The sequence below is a fragment of the Sminthopsis crassicaudata genome, chromosome 5 (assembly GCF_048593235.1).
Source record: "Sminthopsis crassicaudata isolate SCR6 chromosome 5, ASM4859323v1, whole genome shotgun sequence".
Taxonomy (NCBI): domain Eukaryota; kingdom Metazoa; phylum Chordata; class Mammalia; order Dasyuromorphia; family Dasyuridae; genus Sminthopsis; species Sminthopsis crassicaudata.
In genome coordinates this window covers 170,137,031-170,157,891 of record NC_133621.1, presented here as the reverse complement: position 1 = coordinate 170,157,891, position 20,861 = coordinate 170,137,031, and the positions used below count along the sequence as shown (strand labels likewise).

Sequence of the window (20,861 nt, the reverse complement as noted above, 5' to 3'; positions counted from 1 at the left end):
GAGAGTTAAGATGGGCAATGAAGTTGGGACACTGAAAAGGAAGGGAGAGCCCTCAAAAAAAAAAATTAGGGAAAATTTAAAAAGGAGTATCATTTGGAGGAAAAAATAACATAGTGAGTTATCCGCAATGCAGAATGCAAGCCAGTCATTCTTGGTCATCTCATATGATTCATTCTGTCTCACATAAAGTATAAAAGAGCTCTGAAGAGGTAAGAGGGCTCTCATTCACCCATCACTGCCCTAACAAATAGTCTGTCATCTGAGAAGTTCATCCAGGGCAAGGAAAAAGTATAATAGGGGATGACACATTTGCCAATGGCAATGTATAGCTACTGATGCAGGTGATCCAGGTGGTTTAATTCTAAGTGCCCTGAGAAACCAGTAACTAATGGGGAATATGTTTTAGAGCTTTCACAATAGAGGAAGAGCTAAACCAGTAAATAGTGAATGGTTTTACAAGAGAGAAGTCTGTCAACATCTTACTCTGGTTAGCAAATCACAGAGAGATCATGTCTTGGGACCATGCTGTGGAGCCATTTTGGGGGCTATTCTGGAGACCAAGAACCTACACACTTCCTCAGTGTGTACCCGATCTGATCCAACTTTTTCCCCCCCAATTAAAGCTTTTTATTTTCAAAATATAAGCATAATTTTCAACATTCACTCTTATGAAACCTTGTGTTCTAAATTTTTTCCCTCCCTTCCCCCATCCTTTCCCCTGGACAGCAAGTAATCTAATATAGGTTAAACATGTGCAATTCCTCTCTATATATTTCTACATTTATCATGCTGCACAAGAAAAATCAGATCAAAAAGGAAAAGGAGAATGAAAACAAAATACAAGCAGACAATAACAAAACGAGTGAAAATACTATGTTGTGATCCACACTCAGTCCCCACAATCCTCTTCTGGGTGCTGACGGCTCTCTCTATCATAAGACAATTAGAACTTCGTGAATCATCTCATTGTTGAGCCATGTCCACCAGAATTTGATCCAACTACTTCTTATGTACCATTTCTACTTCCTAATGAAAAAATTCCTCCAGTATACATAACATTAATAGGCTATAAAATATTTGTTCTATTTTCTCATAAGCTTATCAATATCCTAATTGGAGGATAACTACTAATATCCTTAAGATACTATATGGTTTGGCTTTATACCATAAATTTTGAAGATTTATCCTTGTTCTCATATTATACTATTAAGTAAATGTGTCTCTGAACATTCCTCTGTCAAGTTCTGTAAATATATATCTATATTCTAAATCAGTGTAGGCCTTGGCTGCCATGTCCTATCCTTTGGCATTCTGATAGCTAATATGGCTTTGGGACCCTTAATGCTTCCTTGTTGCAATGAGTGATTTTTTCCCTCTGTTTTGTTTTTGCTGGAATTGTTGGTAATTGAGATATTTTTTTTCTTTTTCCATTTCCAATTTTTCCATTATTTTAATGTGTCAGGTTGAAACCATTCTAACTGTATGCAGTGACCTAATGTTGATGTTAACCTCTGATCTAAGTAACTGAATGTCACATCCACATCAATAACCAAACATTTCCTTTCACTTACAACGAACTACTTTTTTGTGATATTATCTCACAGTAACATCACATTATTATGGTCTTCACCACCTCCCAAGACTCTCATGCAAGAAATTGTGTATAATATAAAGGCCCAAGACTTATAAATGGACTATAAGCCTTTGTGCTTCTTTTTTTTCTGTATAATTTCTTTTTCATGTTTTTTTCAATATAATTTCTGTCATCTTCCTCTGTACTCAACTATGCCATCTTGGGGAAAGGAGATGGAAAAGAGGGAGAAAATTTTGGAATTAAAAATGAATGCTGAAAACTATCTTTGTATGTAATTGGAAAAAATTGAAAAAACAATTTACTAAAAAAAAATAGATTAGAATACTAGATTGAAAGATATTCTTTTAAAAATACCTATATATGAATTAAGAAGCTGAAAGTTCTACTTTCCAAATCTAGTATAATTATTCTATATTAACCAGACTTCACATTATGGGCAAGTGACTATACTTTGGAAACATGAGGAATAATTAAAGAAAAGCTAAATGAAATATTCCAAAGTATAAGAACATACGAAAGTAGACTACTGAAACAAGATGATTACGCCTTGAAAAATTAAATAAACACTAGATGTTACTCGTAAATACTTGAAAACCAGAAGGCTATGGAGTCTGGAAGACGAGGCAATAGATAGAATGTCAAAAGCCTTGAAATTGAATCTCAGGAACATCTTAATGGCTCTGTTAACTTCCCCACCTATAAAATTCAGGACACTATTACTGCTGTGTTTGTTAACTAATTAACAGCTGTAAAGCACTCTGAAAATATAAGCTGCTAAATAAATAATGACTGCAGAGGAATTTTAAACATAATGTGTTAAATAATAATGAAACATGGGCTTCCAACTTTACCATTTTTGTTTTCAAAGAAAGAATGTAAACAAACCTTAAGCCTTGGAATACATGTTTCATCCCAGTGCAAATTAAATTCAGTGTTTTGGAAATACAAGAGAAATCTTATTTCTCAGAGGACAGCCAACTCAGTCCTAAATGTGGTAATGAAAACAAAATGCAATCTCTCTCTCTTCTGCTTAACCCTAACAGGCCATGCCATTTTGAGATGTACTAACCTGAGAAATTGGACATTTTAGAGGATTATTATATTATTCAACCGGACCTCAAAGTGCAGCATATTGATTGCATGAGCACAAAAGTCAATACTACAATCCAAATGACAACCATCATTAAAATTAAGTGTTAATGAATTTTAAAGTATTTCTTGGGAACTAATGGTGCCAACATAAATAGAATTCTTTTAAAAAGTTAATGCCTAGAACATTGCTCTCCACCTTTTCCAAACCAACATTAAAATGTAAAATTCCATTAAGGCTGGGAATGAGACTCAGAAAACTATAGACCTATTTAGGAAGCTTTGATTCTGTTAAGACTTATTTTCTAGGGATATTACAGGGGATGCAAAGGAAAGACAAGGATAACTTTACTAACTTCCAAACCTTATGTTTAGATGTCAATGTTGCTAAGGCCTTCAAAAATAAAAATCACAGGTCTGGAGAGGCAAGATTATTCCAATACACTGACACAAGCTAATTTTTTTCATTTTCTTTTCAAGAAGTATTACTTATCTTATTAAGTATCTGAAATAACAATATTAGATGTTATGGAAAAACAAAGTGTCGGTGAGTTTTTTAAAGCTCAAATCCATTCTAATTACTTCCTCCTGGAAAAGTGGCAACTGAAAACTATAGATTTATCTCTAAGGTATCCAAAATCTCATTAGTGCTCCCTCTTCAGAAAACACAATTCTTTATCTTCCCAACTCCACTGATCATGTTTCTACCCCCCCACACAGCATACATAAGGAGTGATCTGTGTAGACCTGCAAGAGTCCAGCTAAAATCCCATTCATTACACATTTGAGATAAAAGATGATCCATTCTATCCTTTTAGAAAATACAAGGGGGGCGGAGCCAAGATGGCGGAGAAGAAACACACGACTCAGTGAACGTCCTCACTCCCTCACAACCAATTAGATAAATTAAGTCTCAAAATTAGCTCAGGACTGACAGATACCACAAGGACTGGAAGCACGACTTACCAGCTGAAGAGAATCTGGAGTTTCAACAGGAAAGGTCAGTTCTCAGGGGAGGAATAAGAGACCAGCACAGACGGTGGGGTAGGGGCACACTGCGCCCATTGCGCTGGGAGGGGCTCTGGGATCAGAGAAGCCACTGAGGTAAAGAAATCTGGCACAGGCTGTTGGCTCTTCTCTGCTAATTATTTAGCAGCTCAGAAGAGAAAGCCAAAATATTTTAAAACTCAGATTAGATTCCCCCCCCCACACCCTGGGGGTGACTCAGCAGAGAATCGGCACCAGGGGGTGTGGCCTCAGCTACCTCCTGAGAATAGTTAAGAGACTGACAAGTGGGTGGATACGGCCCAAGGCAACACACACTGCCTAGCTTAGCTGGAGGGAGTGGAACTCAGCTCCAGGAAGTCCCAGAGAAGCGGAACCTTTGAACTAGGGACCGTGGTTTCTGGCAGACACTTCCGTTTTGAGCGCAGGGGCTTCTCACGTCACCTGCTGCAGACATTCACTCCCCACCCGGACACATAAGCTGAGCTTCTTGCTGTCTTCACGATTCTACGCCCTCGAAGCACAGCAGTGCTAATCACCTCTGAGGCGCTTCCAGGGAGGGGGTGGGGAACTCTCTCCCAGAGCTCTATCTTAGCTCAGGCGCAGGGGCCGCTGCATCCATCCAGTCTGGGAGGAAGCTGGTAAAGAAGTAAATAATTTCCTACCCCAGGGACAGACCCCAAAAGAATTTTTTAAGTATGAGCAAAAAAGCTAGAAAAACTATAGATTCCTTCTATACAGAGAAAGAGCGGGTGTCCAACCCCGAGGAAGTTAACAGCAAAGATTCAGAAGATAACAACCTAAAGGGGAACGATTCCTGCCCCCCATCACATAACTCTCTCCTAGAAGAAGCTCTTAAGAAATTGAGGGAGATCGAAGAAAAATGGGGAAAAGAAAGAGAAGTTATGATAGAGAATAACAATGTCCTGAAATTGGAGTTGGAAAAAATAAAGAATTCACAGGAGATGCAGGGAAACAAAATTAGTGAATTAGAAAAGGTTAAAAAAACACAGGAAAGTAGGATTTCTGAATTGGAAAAGATAAAAAAGTCTCAAGAAAATAGAATTTCTGAATTGGAAAAAGAAAATAATTCTCAAAAAAAAAAAATTAGGGAAATGGAAAAAAATTCAATAGAGCAAAATAATTCATTTAAAAACGAAATTGGGCATTTACAAAAAGAACTAAAAACTGTGAAAGAAGAAAATAACTCCTTAAAAGTCAGGATGGAACAAATAGAAATGAATGATTCACAGAGAACCCAAGAATCAGTCAAACAAAACAAAAAAAATGAGAAGCTGGAGAACAACGTCAAATACTTACTGGGAAAATCTATAGACCTGGAAAATAGATCTAGGAGAGATAATCTGCGGATTATTGGACTTCCAGAAAACTATGACCAAAAAAAGAGCCTAGATTCTATTTTACAGGAAATTATCAAAGAGAACTGTCCAGAGATAATAGAAACAGAAGGGAAAGTAGATGTGGAAAGAATTCATCGAACTCCTTCTGAAATAGACCCTAAAAAAAGAACACCACGGAATATTGTGGCTAAGCTGCAGAATTACCACACAAAGGAGAAAATCCTGCAAGCAGCTAGAAAAAAACAATTTAAATACCAAGGTGCCACAATAAGGGTCACCCAAGATCTGGCTGCCTCCACATTAAAAGATAGAAGGGCCTGGAACCTGATATTCCGTAAGGCAAAAGATCAAGGACTACAACCAAGAATGAACTACCCAGCTAAGTTTAGCATCTTTTTCCATGGAAGAAGATGGTCATTCAATGAAACAGAGGAATTCTATATGTTTCTAAGAAAAAAACCAGACTTAAACAAAAAATTTGATCTACATCCACAAGACTGAAGAGAAACAGAAAAAGGTACACAGAACCCTTGAGAACTGTAACTCTGTTGTGAGTATATAAAAAATACTCAAGGATAATTTGATTTTACTGATATAAAAGAAAAAAAGGGGGATGTGGTAAAGGGAAGGAGGTCGGTTCAGAAAAAGGGGAAGGAGTGATAAAAAGAGGGAAACTACATCCCAGGAAGAGACATAGAAAATACACCATATCTGAGGGAACTTAGTGAGGGGGAGAATCATTGTGTGAATCTTACTCTCATCAGAAGAGGCTCAAAGAGTAAATAATTAACATATTTGTTTTTCAGAGAATTTTCTCTCACCTCATTAAAAGGGGGGAGAGGAAAAGGGAAAAGGAAAAGGAGAATAAGTGAAGGGACTTGGAGGGAGGGGGGAGGGATCCAAAAAAAAAGAGGGAGGGTTGCGCGTCACAAGGGGGGGTCTGTAAATTAAATATCGGGGAGGGGGATCAGGGGGGTCAAGGGAAAAAAGCATAAGCTGGGGATAATACGATGGCAGGAAATACAGAATTAGTAATTTTAACTGTAAATGTAAATGGGATGAACGATCCCATCAAACGGAGACGGATAGTAGATTGGATCAAAAAGCAGAACCCTACAATATGTTGCCTACAGGAAACACACTTAAAGCAGGGAGATACATACAGAGTAAAGGTAAAAGGTTGGAACAGAGCCTATTATGCTTCAGGTAAAGCCAAAAAAGCAGGGGTAGCTATCCTTATCTCAGATCAAGCAAAAGCAGAAGTAGATCTTGTTAAAAAAGATAAGGAAGGAAACTATATCCTGCTGAAAGGTAGCATAAATAATGAAGCCATATCAATACTAAACATATATGCACCAAGTGGTATAGCATCTAACTTTCTAAAGGAAAAGTTAGGAGAACTGCAAGAAGAAATAGACAGTAAAACTATAATAGTGGGAGATCTCAACCTTGCACTCTCAGATTTAGACAAATCAAACCACAAAACAAACAAGAAAGAAATTAAAAAAGTAAATAGAACATTAGAAAAACTAGGTATGATAGACCTTTGGAGAAAACTGAATGGCAATAGGAAGGAATATACTTTCTTCTCAGCAGTTCATGGATCCTATACAAAAATTGACCATATACTAGGACATAAAGATCTCAAAATTAAATGTAGGAAGGCAGAAATAATAAATGCCTTCTTCTCAGATCACAATGCAATAAAAGCTACATTCAGTAAAAAGTTAGGGGTAAATAGACCAAAAAGTAATTGGAAACTGAATAATCTCATCTTAAAGAATGACTGGGTGAAAGAGCAAATTATAGAAACAATTAACAATTTCACCCAAGATAATGATAATGATGAGACATCATATCAAAATCTTTGGGATGCAGCTAAAGCAGTAATAAGGGGAAATTTTATATCTTTAGAGGCTTATTTGAAGAAAATTGAGAAAGAGAAGATTAACGAATTGGGCTTACAACTTAAAAGGCTAGAAAAAGACCAAATTGTAAACCCCCAACCAAAAATTAAACTCGAAATACAAAAATTAAAAGGAGAAATCAATAAAATTGAAAGTAAAAAAACTATTGAATTAATAAATAAAACCAAGAGTTGGTTTTATGAAAAAGCCAATAAAATAGATAAACCTCTGGTAAATTTGATCAAAAAAAAGAAAGAGGAAAATCAAATTGATAGTCTTACAAATGAAAAGGGGGATCTTTCCACCAATGAAGAGGAAATTAGAGAAATAATAAGGAGTTACTTTGCCCAACTTTATGCCAATAAATTTGATAACTTAAGTGAAATGGATGACTTCCTCCAAAAATATAGGCTCCCTAGATTAACAGAGGAGGAGATAAATTGCTTAAATAGTCCCATTTCAGAAAAAGAAATAGAACAAGCTATTAATCAACTCCCCAGGAAAAAATCCCCAGGGCCAGATGGATTCACATGTGAATTCTACCAAACATTTAAAGAACAATTAGCCCCAATGTTATATAAATTATTTGAAAAAATAGGGGATGAAGGAGTCCTACCAAATTCCTTTTATGACACAGACATGGTACTGATACCTAAACCTGGTAGATCGAAAACTGAGAAAGAAAATTATAGACCAATCTCCTTAATGAATATTGATGCTAAAATCTTAAATAAGATATTAGCAAAAAGACTTCAGAAAATCATCTCCAAGATAATACACTATGATCAAGTAGGATTTATTCCAGGAATGCAGGGCTGGTTTAATATTAGGAAAACTATTAATATAATTGACCATATTAATAATCAAATTAATAAGAACCATATGATCATCTCAATAGATGCAGAAAAAGCATTTGACAAAATCCAACATCCATTCCTACTAAAAACTCTTGAGAGTATAGGAATAAATGGATTATTCCTTAGAATAATCAGGAGTATATATTTAAGACCGTCAGTAAGCATAATATGCAATAGAAATAAACTGCAACCTTTCCCAGTAAGATCAGGAGTGAAACAAGGTTGCCCACTATCACCATTACTATTCAATATAGTACTAGAAACGCTAGCCTCGGCAATAAGAGCCGAGAAAGAGATTCAAGGAATTAGAGTAGGAAATGAGGAAATTAAACTATCACTTTTTGCAGATGACATGATGGTATACTTAGAGAACCCCAAAGACTCTGCTAAAAAGCTACTAGAAATAATTCAAAATTTCAGCAAAGTGGCAGGATACAAAATAAATCCACATAAATCCTCGGCATTTTTATATATCACTAACAAAATGCAACAGCAAGAGATACAAAGAGAAATTCCATTCCAAACAAATGTTGAGAGTATAAAATATTTGGGAATCCATCTACCAAAGAAAAGTCAGGAATTATATGAGAAAAATTACAAAACACTTGCCACAAAAATAAAATCAGATTTAAATAATTGGAAAGACATTCAGTGCTCTTGGATAGGCCGAGCGAATATAATAAAGATGACAATACTCCCCAAACTAATCTATTTATTTAGTGCTATACCAATCAGACTCCCAAGAAACTATTTTAATGACCTAGAAAAAATAACAACAAAATTCATATGGAAGAATAAAAGGTCAAGAATTGCAAGGGAACTAATGAAAAAAAACTCAGAGGAAGGTGGTCTAAGTGTACCTGATCTAAAGCTATATTATATAGCAGCAGTCACCAAAACCATTTGGTATTGGCTAAGAAATAGACCGGTAGATCAGTGGAACAGATTAGATACAAAGGACAAAAAAGGGTACATCTATAGCAATCTAATCTTTGACAAACCCAAAGATTCCAACATTAGGGATAAAAATTCATTATTCGGAAAAAACTGTTGGGAAAACTGGAAATTAGTATGGCAGAAATTAGATATGGATCCACACTTAACACCATATACCAAGATAAGATCAAAATGGGTCCATGATTTAGGCATAAAGAGGGAGATAATAAATAGATTAGAGGAACAGAGGATAATCTACCTCTCAGACTTGTGGAGGAGGAAGGAATTTATGACCAGAGGAGAACTAGAGATCATTATTGATCACAAAATAGAAGATTTTGATTACATCAAACTAAAAAGTTTCTGTACAAATAATACTAATGCAAACAAGATTAGAAGGGAAGTAACAAATTGGGAAAATATTTTTAAAAACAAAGGTTCTGACAAAGGTCTCATTTCCAAAATATATAGAGAACTGACCATAATTTATAAGAAACCGAACCATTCTCCAATTGATAAATGGTCAAAGGATATGAACAGACAATTCTCAGAGGAAGAAATTGAAACTATATCCACTCACATGAAAGAGTGTTCCAAATCACTACTGATCAGAGAAATGCAAATTAAGACCACTCTGAGATACCACTACACACCTGTCAGATTGGCTAAGATGACAGGAACAAATAATGACAAATGTTGGAGGGGATGTGGGGAAATTGGGACACTGATACATTGCTGGTGGAGTTGTGAAAGAATCCAGCCATTCTGGAGAGCAATCTGGAATTATGCCCAAAAAGTTATCAAACTGTGCATACCCTTTGACCCAGCAGCGCTACTACTGGGATTATATCCCAAAGAAATACTAAAGAGTGGAAAGAGACATATATGTGCCAAAATGTTTGTGGCAGCTCTTTTTGTTGTAGCTAGAAACTGGAGGATGAATGGATGTCCATCAGTTGGAGAATGGTTGGGTAAATTGTGGTATATGAAGATTATGGAATATTATTGCTCTGTAAGAAATGACCAGCAGGAGGAATACAGAGAGGCCTGGAGAGACTTAGGTCAACTGATGCTGAGTGAAATGAGCAGAACCAGAAGATCACTGTATACTTCAACAACAATACTGTATGAGGATGTATTCTGATGGAAGTGGAAATCTTCAACATAAAGAAGATCCAACTCACTTCCAGTTGATCAATGATGGACAGAAATAACTATACCCAGAGAAGGAACACTGGGAAGCGAATGAAATTGTTAGCACTATATCTGTCTGCCCAGGTTGCATGTACCTTCGGAATCTAATGTTTATTGTGCAACAAGAAAATGATATTCACACACATGTATTGTACTTAGACTATATTGTAACACATGTAAAATGTTTGGTATTGCCTGTCGTCGGGGGGAGGGAATAGAGGGAGGGGGGGCAATTTGGAAAAATGAATACAAGGGATAATATTATAAAATATATATATAAAAAAAAAAAAAAAAAAAAAAAAAAAAGACTAGACAATCAACAAAACAATAAATTAAGTCAAAAAAAAAAAAAAAAAGAAAATACAAAACAAAATTTTTACTAAAGATAATGAAGCAAAAATAATGGAAACAAATAAGGCAAACATGCAAATATTTTATCTAGATAATAAGACTCCAACATTCCAGTTTTAGTGACTCATGTTAATCTGATTGTAGCATTAGCTTTTATGATCATACAAGCAAAAAGACCACTGTGTTCCAAACATAATTATCTCACCAACATCTCATTTCATGAAATTATTAGTTAAGAAGAGAGGCTCAGAATGAATTTATATTTGATTAGTTTCACTTACTTAAGAATATTGAATAACTTAAGACTCATTTGCATAAAAAGCAGAGCAAAGGCAAGATTGCTGTGAGGAGAGACTATGAGAAGAACCAGATTCATACCCACACACACAACATGATGATGCTCTGATTTTCTAAAAGGCCCTAGGGACCATACGTACCTTCCAGGTGAAGCCACATGAGCTTTCCCTTCACGCTGACGACAGAGGCCACGCAGAGCTCCCCAGGGTTTCTGGGGTTTACAACCTCAAGCTTCATGTTCTTTGTAAAACCACGGCTGAAAGATGTCTGAAAGGAATCAAGCATGCATGTTGAGTCAATATGCACTAAGCCATGGGAAGATGGAGAAATCAGGCTGTGCAGAGATAACGCAAGTTTTCATTCTATTATCAGCATGTCAGAGCTAAAAGGAGAAGTGGAAATTATCTAATCTAATCACACCGAAATTAAACGGCAGGTTTTCTAACTCGAGTTCATACCTTCTTCTATTATGTGTCAATTTTTCTAATTCAGCTCCATTTCATACACCAAAAAAAAAATAGTGGAAGCAGGGAAACATTCCTCCAACCTCTTTTCAATGTACATTTCCAAGGTCCATCCAATCAGATGCCTGGTTGGTGGGGAAAGCTTGCAGATAGAAGCTAATTTATAAAGGATCAATAGCAAAAATGTATCAGAATCTATAGGTTTTTGTAGTTCAGGTACAGAGTTTAAATGGCTTGCAGAATTTTCTGGGAAGGTATTAAAAAATAGGCACCTGCCAAACACCTGAAAATCCCCAGAAAACTTTCTTTACAGCTTTACATAATTTTAACCTTCCTGGCATCAGCCAAGCGGCAGAGCGGACAGAACACTGGCCCTTGGATCAATAGGACCCAAGTTTAACTCCAGACTCAGATACTTATTAGCTGTGAGACTTTGGACAATCACTTAAACCTTGCTTCCCTAACTTCCTTCACTTGTAAAATGAATTGGAGAAGGAAATGGCAAACCATTCCAGTATCTTTGGAATTCCAAATGGGATCACAAAGACTTGGATGTGACAATAACAACAACAACAACAACAACACATTTATAGGCTTAATTTTGAGGGTAGGGATAAGGACCTATAACTTCTCCATCATGAGACATCTCCCTCTATGAATGAAGCTTGGTACCTTCCTAACTTGTGGTCTTAGAAAGTTGCATGAGGCCTAAGTGACTCGTCCATGTTGTGTCAGGGGCAAAACTGGAATCCAGTTTTTCCTGCCTCTGAGGTCATTATTTTCCAGCACTTTATGCTACCTTTTTTCATCATCTGATGAAAGCTTATAATATTCTGAATAGTATTTCATTCATAAACAAGATGATATATATTAGATTATTTGCTGTCTAGGAGAGGAGGGAAGGGAAGGAAAAAATTTAAAACATAAAATTTTATAATGGTGAATGTTGAAAATTATCCATGTATATATTTTGAAAATAAAAAGCTTTAATTAAAAAAATATGAATGATGACACTTCAAAGATAATCAATCATTTTCATATCATCCTCTGTCTAAAAAGGATATTAACCCCATCATTAACTCCATTTTACGATGAAAAAACACATGACACTGAGAGACTTGATAAAGGTCCCAAAGGTATAACTTGATTTTCCAGAATCAAGGTCCAGAAAAATTATAGACAGATATTACAAAGTGTTACTACAAGTATTGATTAAATACAAATGATATTTTTCTCTTTGTATTTTTTGAGTGTGGTCATCTCTCAACTCATTGTGTTAATGGGAGATCCGGAGAGCATCAATGGATAAAATCTATACCTAATTCCCAAATGGCACTCTCCTTTTGAGGATCCGTTCCTGACTCTTATGGATATTCTTCTCCAGCCTTTTCACACTGGAAGATCCTTCCCCTCTTGTGATTTCCACTTCTGAATACTGAGTTCCTCTCTAATTTTTAAAATGGAAATTCCTCCAGAACATTCAATCCTATAGTTCCTTTTGTGTGCTATCTTCTCTCATTAGAATATAAGATCTTTGAAGGAAAGAACTTTTTTCTCTAATTATATTTGTGTCTTTAAGTGCTTGGCACATAAAATATGCTTAATAAATACTCACCATTATTAAACAATTTTAATGTAATTTCTGGACTAAACTTTAAAAACAGTACCTAGTAGTGAGAAATATAGTTTATATTTTTTTAAAGTCTATTCTATGTGAAGATAATCAAGTGAGATTTCATAAAGTTGGCTAACCTCTCCATGAGTGGACTATAAAATAAGCTTCTGCTTTATAAATTCAGAATAATGGTATTGATCCTTCCAACCTTTTGGCAGTCAACAAAGTTTTTTTGCAAATTTAAGGTGACAATTTAAAAGTCTACAAAAGTAAGAAAAAAAATCCATAACAAATTTTTCCATTTAGGATTTAAACCTAAAAACTTAGCCTTATCATCTAGCTATGTCGTTAAAAAGAGAGTCAGTTATATGTTCACAAGGAAATTATGCATCTAGTATCCCCAAAGCAACCTTCAATCCAAGTACTAATTAGCTCAGATCACATTTAATTTCTTAGATTAAAGAGGACTGGAATTGTTTAGAGGGAACTAGGTAGAAGGGCTACTCATGAGTAAGAGAGTGACCAAAAAAGGAAAAAATAGATAATTCACAAAATACAATCGGTATCTGGATAACAGAGTTGTTCTGTTTTTATCTGATTCCATTCTGTTTTTTCCCTCGCTCTACTCAGATTAATATTAATATTTGCTATCACTGCTTCAGCATGCACCTTCCTACCCAAGAATACTTATTCCAATAAAGTATATGGATACTATAATACCTGAGAAAAATTTGCCTATCTGGCATTGTATGTTCACAACACAACTATGAAGAATATGGAATCGTCCTGTGCTTCAGAGAAATCTGTCTCATTACTCTGTAATACCTCTATGTGTCATTCAATTAAAGTCAAATATAGTCTTTAAGCTGAGAAAAAAAAAAAATCCACTTCTGTATAACTGGAATGGTAAGTTATTTGCATCCATTTACACCCAAATCAATTGGTTCCACACTATTATTATTCTTTGCTAACTCTGACTCAAACACATTCCCTGCTATTTCTGACTGGCCTACCTATTGAGGACTGAGCTGCTTTTAAACACCTGACCACTTGCCTATTAACCCTTTTAGTATGTGAATTCTACTTTTTCCTACTGTAGTTAGCAGGAAAAAACTAAAACCACCCAACCTACTTTTAGTTCAACTCAACTCACTGCTTGAGGCTACTTTGTAAAGGATCAATATCAAAACAGTTACCTGTGAGTTTATTTTACTAAGCATTTGGCTGTGTCGATCCATTTCATAACTGCCTATGATTGTCAAACATCCCCAGGGAAATGGCGACAATGCATACACTTCCACATTAGCTCTGCTGTGCTACAGTGGAGATGTGTGATTAAAAAATGAATTTATAATAAGCATTCTATCAAAGGGCGCCTGTAGTGAGCTGACAAATTCAACAACTTGCCAGTTAATGCAAGGCATATGCCAACAGGCAGATTATAATCCGGTTTATTAAATAAATCAAGAGCCCCCAAACAAAGGGGAGCATTTTTGCAATAAGCCTTCTGCTAATGAATACATAGCAACAACAAAATAATTAAAACTGATTTCATCTTCAGGGAATATCCGTCAAGGTTCAAGAGTTGGCAGGTGATGGGGGCCATTTTTGAGTCCTTCTATTTTAAAGCTTTAGCAATAGTGACAGGAGTCATGGCAGACCCAAAGTCATAGAGGATTGCAAAGATGAAAGAACTAAGAAAATATTTAAAGTCAGGGAATCATGCTGATCCGGAAATTAGGTAGAGATTTTCAGAATTTTCTCCTTACGCCTCAAAAGGCTGAAAAAGAAACATCTCCCTTGGCAGGAACAATATCATAGGTAGAAACAAATCAGGGAATTCTCTGTAGTTCCTAAGGGTACAAGGAAGAACCTACAAGTTTATTATTTTTTAATCAAGTACAAGATCCTGTTTGCTGTTTAATGTATTTACAATTTTTTATCTTTCCAGTCTTTAAGAGAGTATTTCTTTTAAACATATTCTCCAGTGCAATTGTGCTGGCCCGTCAGCTGTTCCTCACATATGACAGTGCCCAGATCTGGTCTGTCTCCATGGTATATTGCTCCTCCTTTTCTCTTCTACCTCTATGACAAGGACCCAGCAGAGGAAATTCTATTCCTTTATCATTTACCTTCCTTTAAATACTTGAAGACAAATATTACACCCTTTAGAGTCCTTTCTTCTATAGGCTAGAGCCCTATTCCTTCAGTCAATATTCATTTGCTATGACCTTGAGGCTGTTCAACATACTTGCCAGGCACTTGAAAGCAGAAACTGTATTTTACTGTATTCCGGGTACCTACTACTGAGCCTGGCACACAGTAGGTGTTTAACAAATATTTACTAACCAACTGTCTCCTTGAGACACACCCAAGTATGTGGGTTTATTAATTATCATTAATATTTTTATTATTTTATTTATTATGGTTTATTAATCATTAACATTAATACTGTAGACATAGTCTGACTTATGTGGAATACACAGGGATCATCATCTACCTTGAACATTATACATCTCATAATCATATTAGCTTTTTTGGCTGCTATTTCACAATGATGATTCATGCCAAGGCTGGAATCCACTAAAACTTCAATGCAACAGGTCCAATGAGATTAAGATATTATATTCAATTCAACAAATATTATTAAAAATCTACTATACTAAAGCACTAGATTAATTACAGTTAATTGTTTCATGTTAAGAGACATGAAGTTTTCTTTATTTTTGATCATTTTTCTTATCTATAAAAGAAAAGTAATATTAAGGTCCCTTTATCTAAATGCTAGGATCTGAAAATATTTTAACTCTCGGATGTGAATCATGATGATGATGTCTAAAATCACAGACAACTGAGATGGACTCAATGGACCAGACTCTAGTTGGGTGTCAAATCCTCAAATACTTCCTAATTGTGTAAGGTCTCAAGTGCCTCATTTTCTGCACCTATAAAAAGGGGAGACTATGTCAAGTAGCTATTTTACAAAGTTTTCATACAAAAATCTCAACTCTGAAGTGCTCCATGTGAGACATTGCTGATGTTCTCCAACTATAAGTGGCAAAAAATAAATAAATGAATGAATGAATGAATGAATTAAATAACTAGGAATCCCAAAATATCCACAAGCCCTAACAAGGGAGATGAAAGAAGCTGGAGAATAAATAGGGTCAGTTTTAATTCAGTGGAAATATCACTAAGAGCTAGGAGGAGTTCTATAGAGTCAAGAAGACTCCAGTTCAAATGCAGCCTCAGACACTTAGACATTTTTTCACATATGTCTATTTTCCTTGGTTTTCTCAACTGTAAAATGGGGATAATGATAGCATCTACTTCTTAGAGTTGGTGTAAAGGTCAAATAGACTCAGCACATAGTAAGTGTCGTGTGAATGTTTATTCCTTTCTTTTTTTTTTTTTTTTCTGGGAATCAGAAGGCCTGGATTTCAATTTTGGCTCTGCTATCGATTTTCAGTGGCTTTGGGGAAATCATTTAAATTTGGGAGGAGAGGTGGGCTGGTTTTGCTATTTGTAAAAGGAGATTGGTTGAAATAAACAACTTCTAAGTCCCTCACTAGCTCTAAATGTAGGATCCAGCTTCTTCCCACTAATATTATGAAGTCAAAATGAATCATTTCTACAAACTATTTAAGGCAGGCAATTTAAGGTTTAAAATAAGGTGCGCTCGCATGTAATTATGGTTACTTTATGTGCTGTAAAACTCCAGTGACTATCCCAATAAGATCTACTTGAAAAAGGTGGCTGCTCAGAATAAGCTAGTTAAGAACAGAATATAAAAGAAAAAGGCAATTAAAGGTCTTTGAATACCCTCATACCAAAGCACATACACATGCTTAAGGGGGTTTTAAGAACATGCTTTAAGAACGTGCTTTGTGAGTTCAGTTCTTTGTAACATTCTTAGAATAGCTTTTAAGGATCACAGGCAACTAGGTCAGAGACTTGATTCAAAAACTCCAAAGCTTTTATGATATGACAACATAATGATATATCATGTCCTTGTACATTATTGTGGCTCTATAGAAAAACTCATAAACAGACCTCCAGATTCACGAGGCCTTAACAAGAGCACAGACATTCAGGATATTTATATACAAAAGATAATCCTTCAAGTTTTAATGCATGCGATGAGAGAGGAAAAATAAAATAATATGTCAACCTAGTAAAGAGTGCTAACACAGGACAACAAATTTAATTCGCAGTTAATTAATAACACACTTACATTTCTGAAACAGAAATGAGGCGCAGCCTCAGCACCATGCTGTTTCTGATAATCTGCCCAGTCAAAGTCCTGGCCAGCATAACCTGTACAAGACAAAACAGGTATTTAAAAAAAAAAAAAAAATTAGTACTCATTAGGCCAAATTAAAGATACTCAAGTAGTTTGGTGACATTTCCATTGCTAAAGGGACAAGCAATAGAATATAGGTAGATTATATAAATCCAATCAATTAAAAGATAGATTAATCATACAATAAAAGTTATTAAGCACCTACTATGTGTCAGGCACTATGCTAAGCACTGGATAAACAAAAAGGCTTACAATCTGATGGAGGAGACAACATACCAACAAATACATACAGAGCAAACTATATGCAGGCTAAAAAGGCAATCACTAAAACAGGAAAGGCACTGTAATTAAGAGGGTTAGGAAGGCTTTTTGTAAAAGGTGGGATTTTAATTGGGACTTAAAGGAAGCTAGAAAGGTCAGTGGTTGAAATTTTTTCCATTTTTTTCAGCATTTTTTCAGTCATCAATGAAAGACAAAGAAAATCCTCAGAGCTGAGAGAGAGAGAGAGAGAGAGAGAGAGAGAGAGAGAGAGAGAGAGAGAGAGAGAGAGAGAGAGAGAGAGAATGTCTTGTTCACAAAACAGGCAGGACACTGGTGACACTGGATTAAAGAATATGTATTGAGGAGTAAGTTGCAAAAAGATTAGAAATACAGGAAGGGGGTGGGTTGATAGTACTTGAGGTCAAAGAGTATTGTCTATATTTGCAGTAGCAATGACTGAATAGGCGGGCTTACATAGGCATGAGAGAAAGTATATTTTTCTCTGAGAAAGAAAAATATCAGAGAAAAAAGTCTATTAACTTAAATTTGTTCTTTAAAAAGTTACTAAGTTAAAATACATCAATTTTCTTTTAAAAGCAGCAATTCACTAGTTAAAATAAAGGTCAAAATCCAAACCCCAAAGTATATTTGTAGTTAATAGAGAAAAGGTTAACTCCTTTAACACCTCTCTATTCCCCTTTTATCTCCTGACCTAGAGCTTGATGCCTTTACAGGTATTTCTGACCTTCGAAAAGGAAAATGAACCACTTTCATTTACAGTCTTGCGTTTCTTAGCTGCCTCTTAAGAGTTTTTCTCTTGTTGTCCGGTTCTTCCATTTTAGAATTTGGCTTCTTAAAAAGACCAAATCCTTTTTCCTTGCACCAATAAAAGTTTTTCTTGTTTGTTTTTTAAGGTTGTATCGATTTCTTTGTGGGCTTGGAGACTACCATCTCAGGTCAAAACACTTATGTTTACAAAACAGAGGAAGCCTCTCAAATTGAGCTGGCAACATTGTGGGATAGAAAGAACACTGTTCTGTGAATGAGATGATCTTGGAACAAGTCTTGGAAATGACAATAACTAGCTGTATGACCTTGGATGAGTATGCGTTCTTAGTTTTAATGTCTACATCTATAAAATGATCATAAATTATTTTCTTTGCCTGACTTAGCAGAACACTTGATTTTTCTTTTGAGCAAGATTCTTCTCTCTTTATGAGGAAAAAAAGAAAACTGAACAAGACACCATTCATGCCCAGCATACTTCCTAAAGGTCTCCACATTACCACTCTCTAAGGTACGTGTGAAAGATGTGCAATGTACAGAAATGTGAGTTACCATTATGGTTCCCTACAATACTTTAAGAATTCACTTATTTCTTTGGACTAATAATGAATTCTTAAATATATCCAATGGAGAAAAGTCATCTTATTTTGTTTTTGAGAACTGAATTGGTAAGTTTTGTTTTTACCCCACAGACATCTGTCAATATCTTCCAACCCCTCACCATATCACATATATCTTCAGCAAAAGAAAATAAATATATATGTATATACATACATACATAGACAAAATGTGTGTTTGTATTTTTAAATAAAATCAGGAAATGTTTGTGCAGAGAATAATGGCCTACAGGAAATTTGAGCATGTAAATTTTCTAGAAAAATCAATAGAATCCTCATCTTGAATCCAGTGGAGCCTCTCTCTCTGATAATTGGAATTAAGTGATTTGCCCAGATCTCCCACTCATATCTGAGACCATATTTAAATTCAGGTCCTCCTGACTCCAGGCCAGCTCTTTCCACTGTGTCACCTAGTTGCCCCCAAGCCACACGACTTCTTGACCAGTTTTCTTATCTCTCAATCTCCTTCCTTTGGACTCTCTGAAGGACACTCTCTGCCAAGACTGCTCCAGAAAAAATGCTGGTGTTAATACTTCAATTAACAAAGTCATGGAATATTTTATTTAAAATTAAGGTGGTAATAGAGAAAAATACCAAGAAATTCTCAATGTCTTATATAGCCTATGTTATGGGCACAACACCAGTGATGTTCATTTTCTATTTAAGTAATTGCTCTGGAAAACTACTGGAGTCAAGTACCTATTTCTTCCCCCTTCTTCTCCAATATCTGGACCTGAAAGGTTTCACAATAATAACTTATTTGTCAAAACAATGATCTTCTCAGAGGGCTTTAATGCAATCCTTTCTCTACCTAGCTTTACCTATTTTTCCTTGAGTACATTTGATCTCACTATTTGATGTAATCTGAAGCCTCTGAAAACAAGTACTTTTTCTGAGAACCAATTTCTCTTCCCTTCCATCTACGTATATGTCTATGTATACATTGTACCCCCCTTGTAAACTCCTTGAGAAAAGGTATTCTTTCTAATTCTAACCCCAAAACTGGGTGCTTAATAAAGGTTTGTATTTTATTATTACTAAAATGAATTGTACACAGCAAGGTTTCCATTCTATCCCTTTTGCCTGGAATCCCATCATACCGACTTCATCAGGAAGTCATGGAATTATTCAAGTTGGAAGGAATCTCCAGTGATTATTTGGTCCAGTCCCTCACTTCCAGTCTTGGCAGCTCATTACCATGCCCCAGGAACAATGTCGTTTTCTTGTGCTGCACCACCTGCTTAGACTACTCTTTCCTCCCCAAGGGACCTCGAGTCACTTCATCTCTTTAAATTCCTCTTCCTCTAGGCTTGATAATGAGCTCTTTTTGTAAAGCAGTTTTGTGACAGCTCCTGGAGAACTGCTATATAAAAACAAATTGCTTTGGATTGTATTATAAAGAGACAGGGGTCAATTACCTTCATTAATCAACAAAGACAGAACAAGAAGTAACAAGGCTTTAACTGAAGTCGGAAAATGTGTTTAAAACCCTGTAGAAGAAAAAAAAATGCAGAAAAACTTCAGAACTATTAAGATTTGCAATAAGCAGTCAAGGGAGCTGTTAAAGCACACTGGCTACAGCCAAAACTGATTGATCAGGATGCAGTTCTGATTGGCACAGGTCCAAAGGGGATAAAACAGATCATCCATTTCCTTACTACCAAAATAAACTGACGTTAGACAGATAGCTCCATGATTTTGTTACCTGTATCTTAGAGAGCACTCAAATTATTCAAAAGATGAAATATTGATTTGGTATCTAGTAGTGCATTCAGCACTGCATTAAATACTATGGCCAATGTGAAGAAAAAATAGCAATAATAATGATGTGGTGGGGAAAATACACTAGGTTTATGGCCACTATGAAGAAAAAATAGCAATAATAATGATGTGGTGGGGGAAATATACTAGGATTATGGCCACTATGGCCAATGTGAAGAAAAAAATAGCAATCATAATAATGGTATGATGGAGGTAAAAATGCACAATATAGAACCTGGGTTGATTCTGGCACCACTAATTGCTATCTGTGTGGTATGAGTCAAATCTTTTTTTTTTTTAAATTTTATAATTATATATTTTTTGACAGTACATATGCATGGGTAATTTTTGTTTTTACAGCATTATCCCTTGTACTCACTTCTTCCCGAATTCTCCCCTCCCTCCTTCTCTCTACCCCTTCCCCTAGATGACAGGCAATCCCATCCCATACATGTTACATGTG

At 35.6% G+C, this 20,861-nt stretch overlaps 1 protein-coding gene across 6 annotated transcripts in view; it reads right to left on the bottom strand.

Moving 5' to 3' along the window:
• Positions 1-20,861, bottom strand: part of SFMBT2 (Scm like with four mbt domains 2) — a 306,285-nt gene that overhangs the window by 90,027 nt on the left and 195,397 nt on the right. For all 6 annotated transcript variants that reach the window (XM_074268736.1, XM_074268741.1, XM_074268739.1 and 3 more), the window contains 2 exons: positions 16,905-16,987; positions 10,732-10,858 (listed from right to left, as the gene is read on the bottom strand). In XM_074268736.1, coding sequence (XP_074124837.1) covers positions 10,732-10,858; positions 16,905-16,987 — 210 coding nt within the window. The remainder of the gene's footprint in view (positions 1-10,731; positions 10,859-16,904; positions 16,988-20,861) is intronic.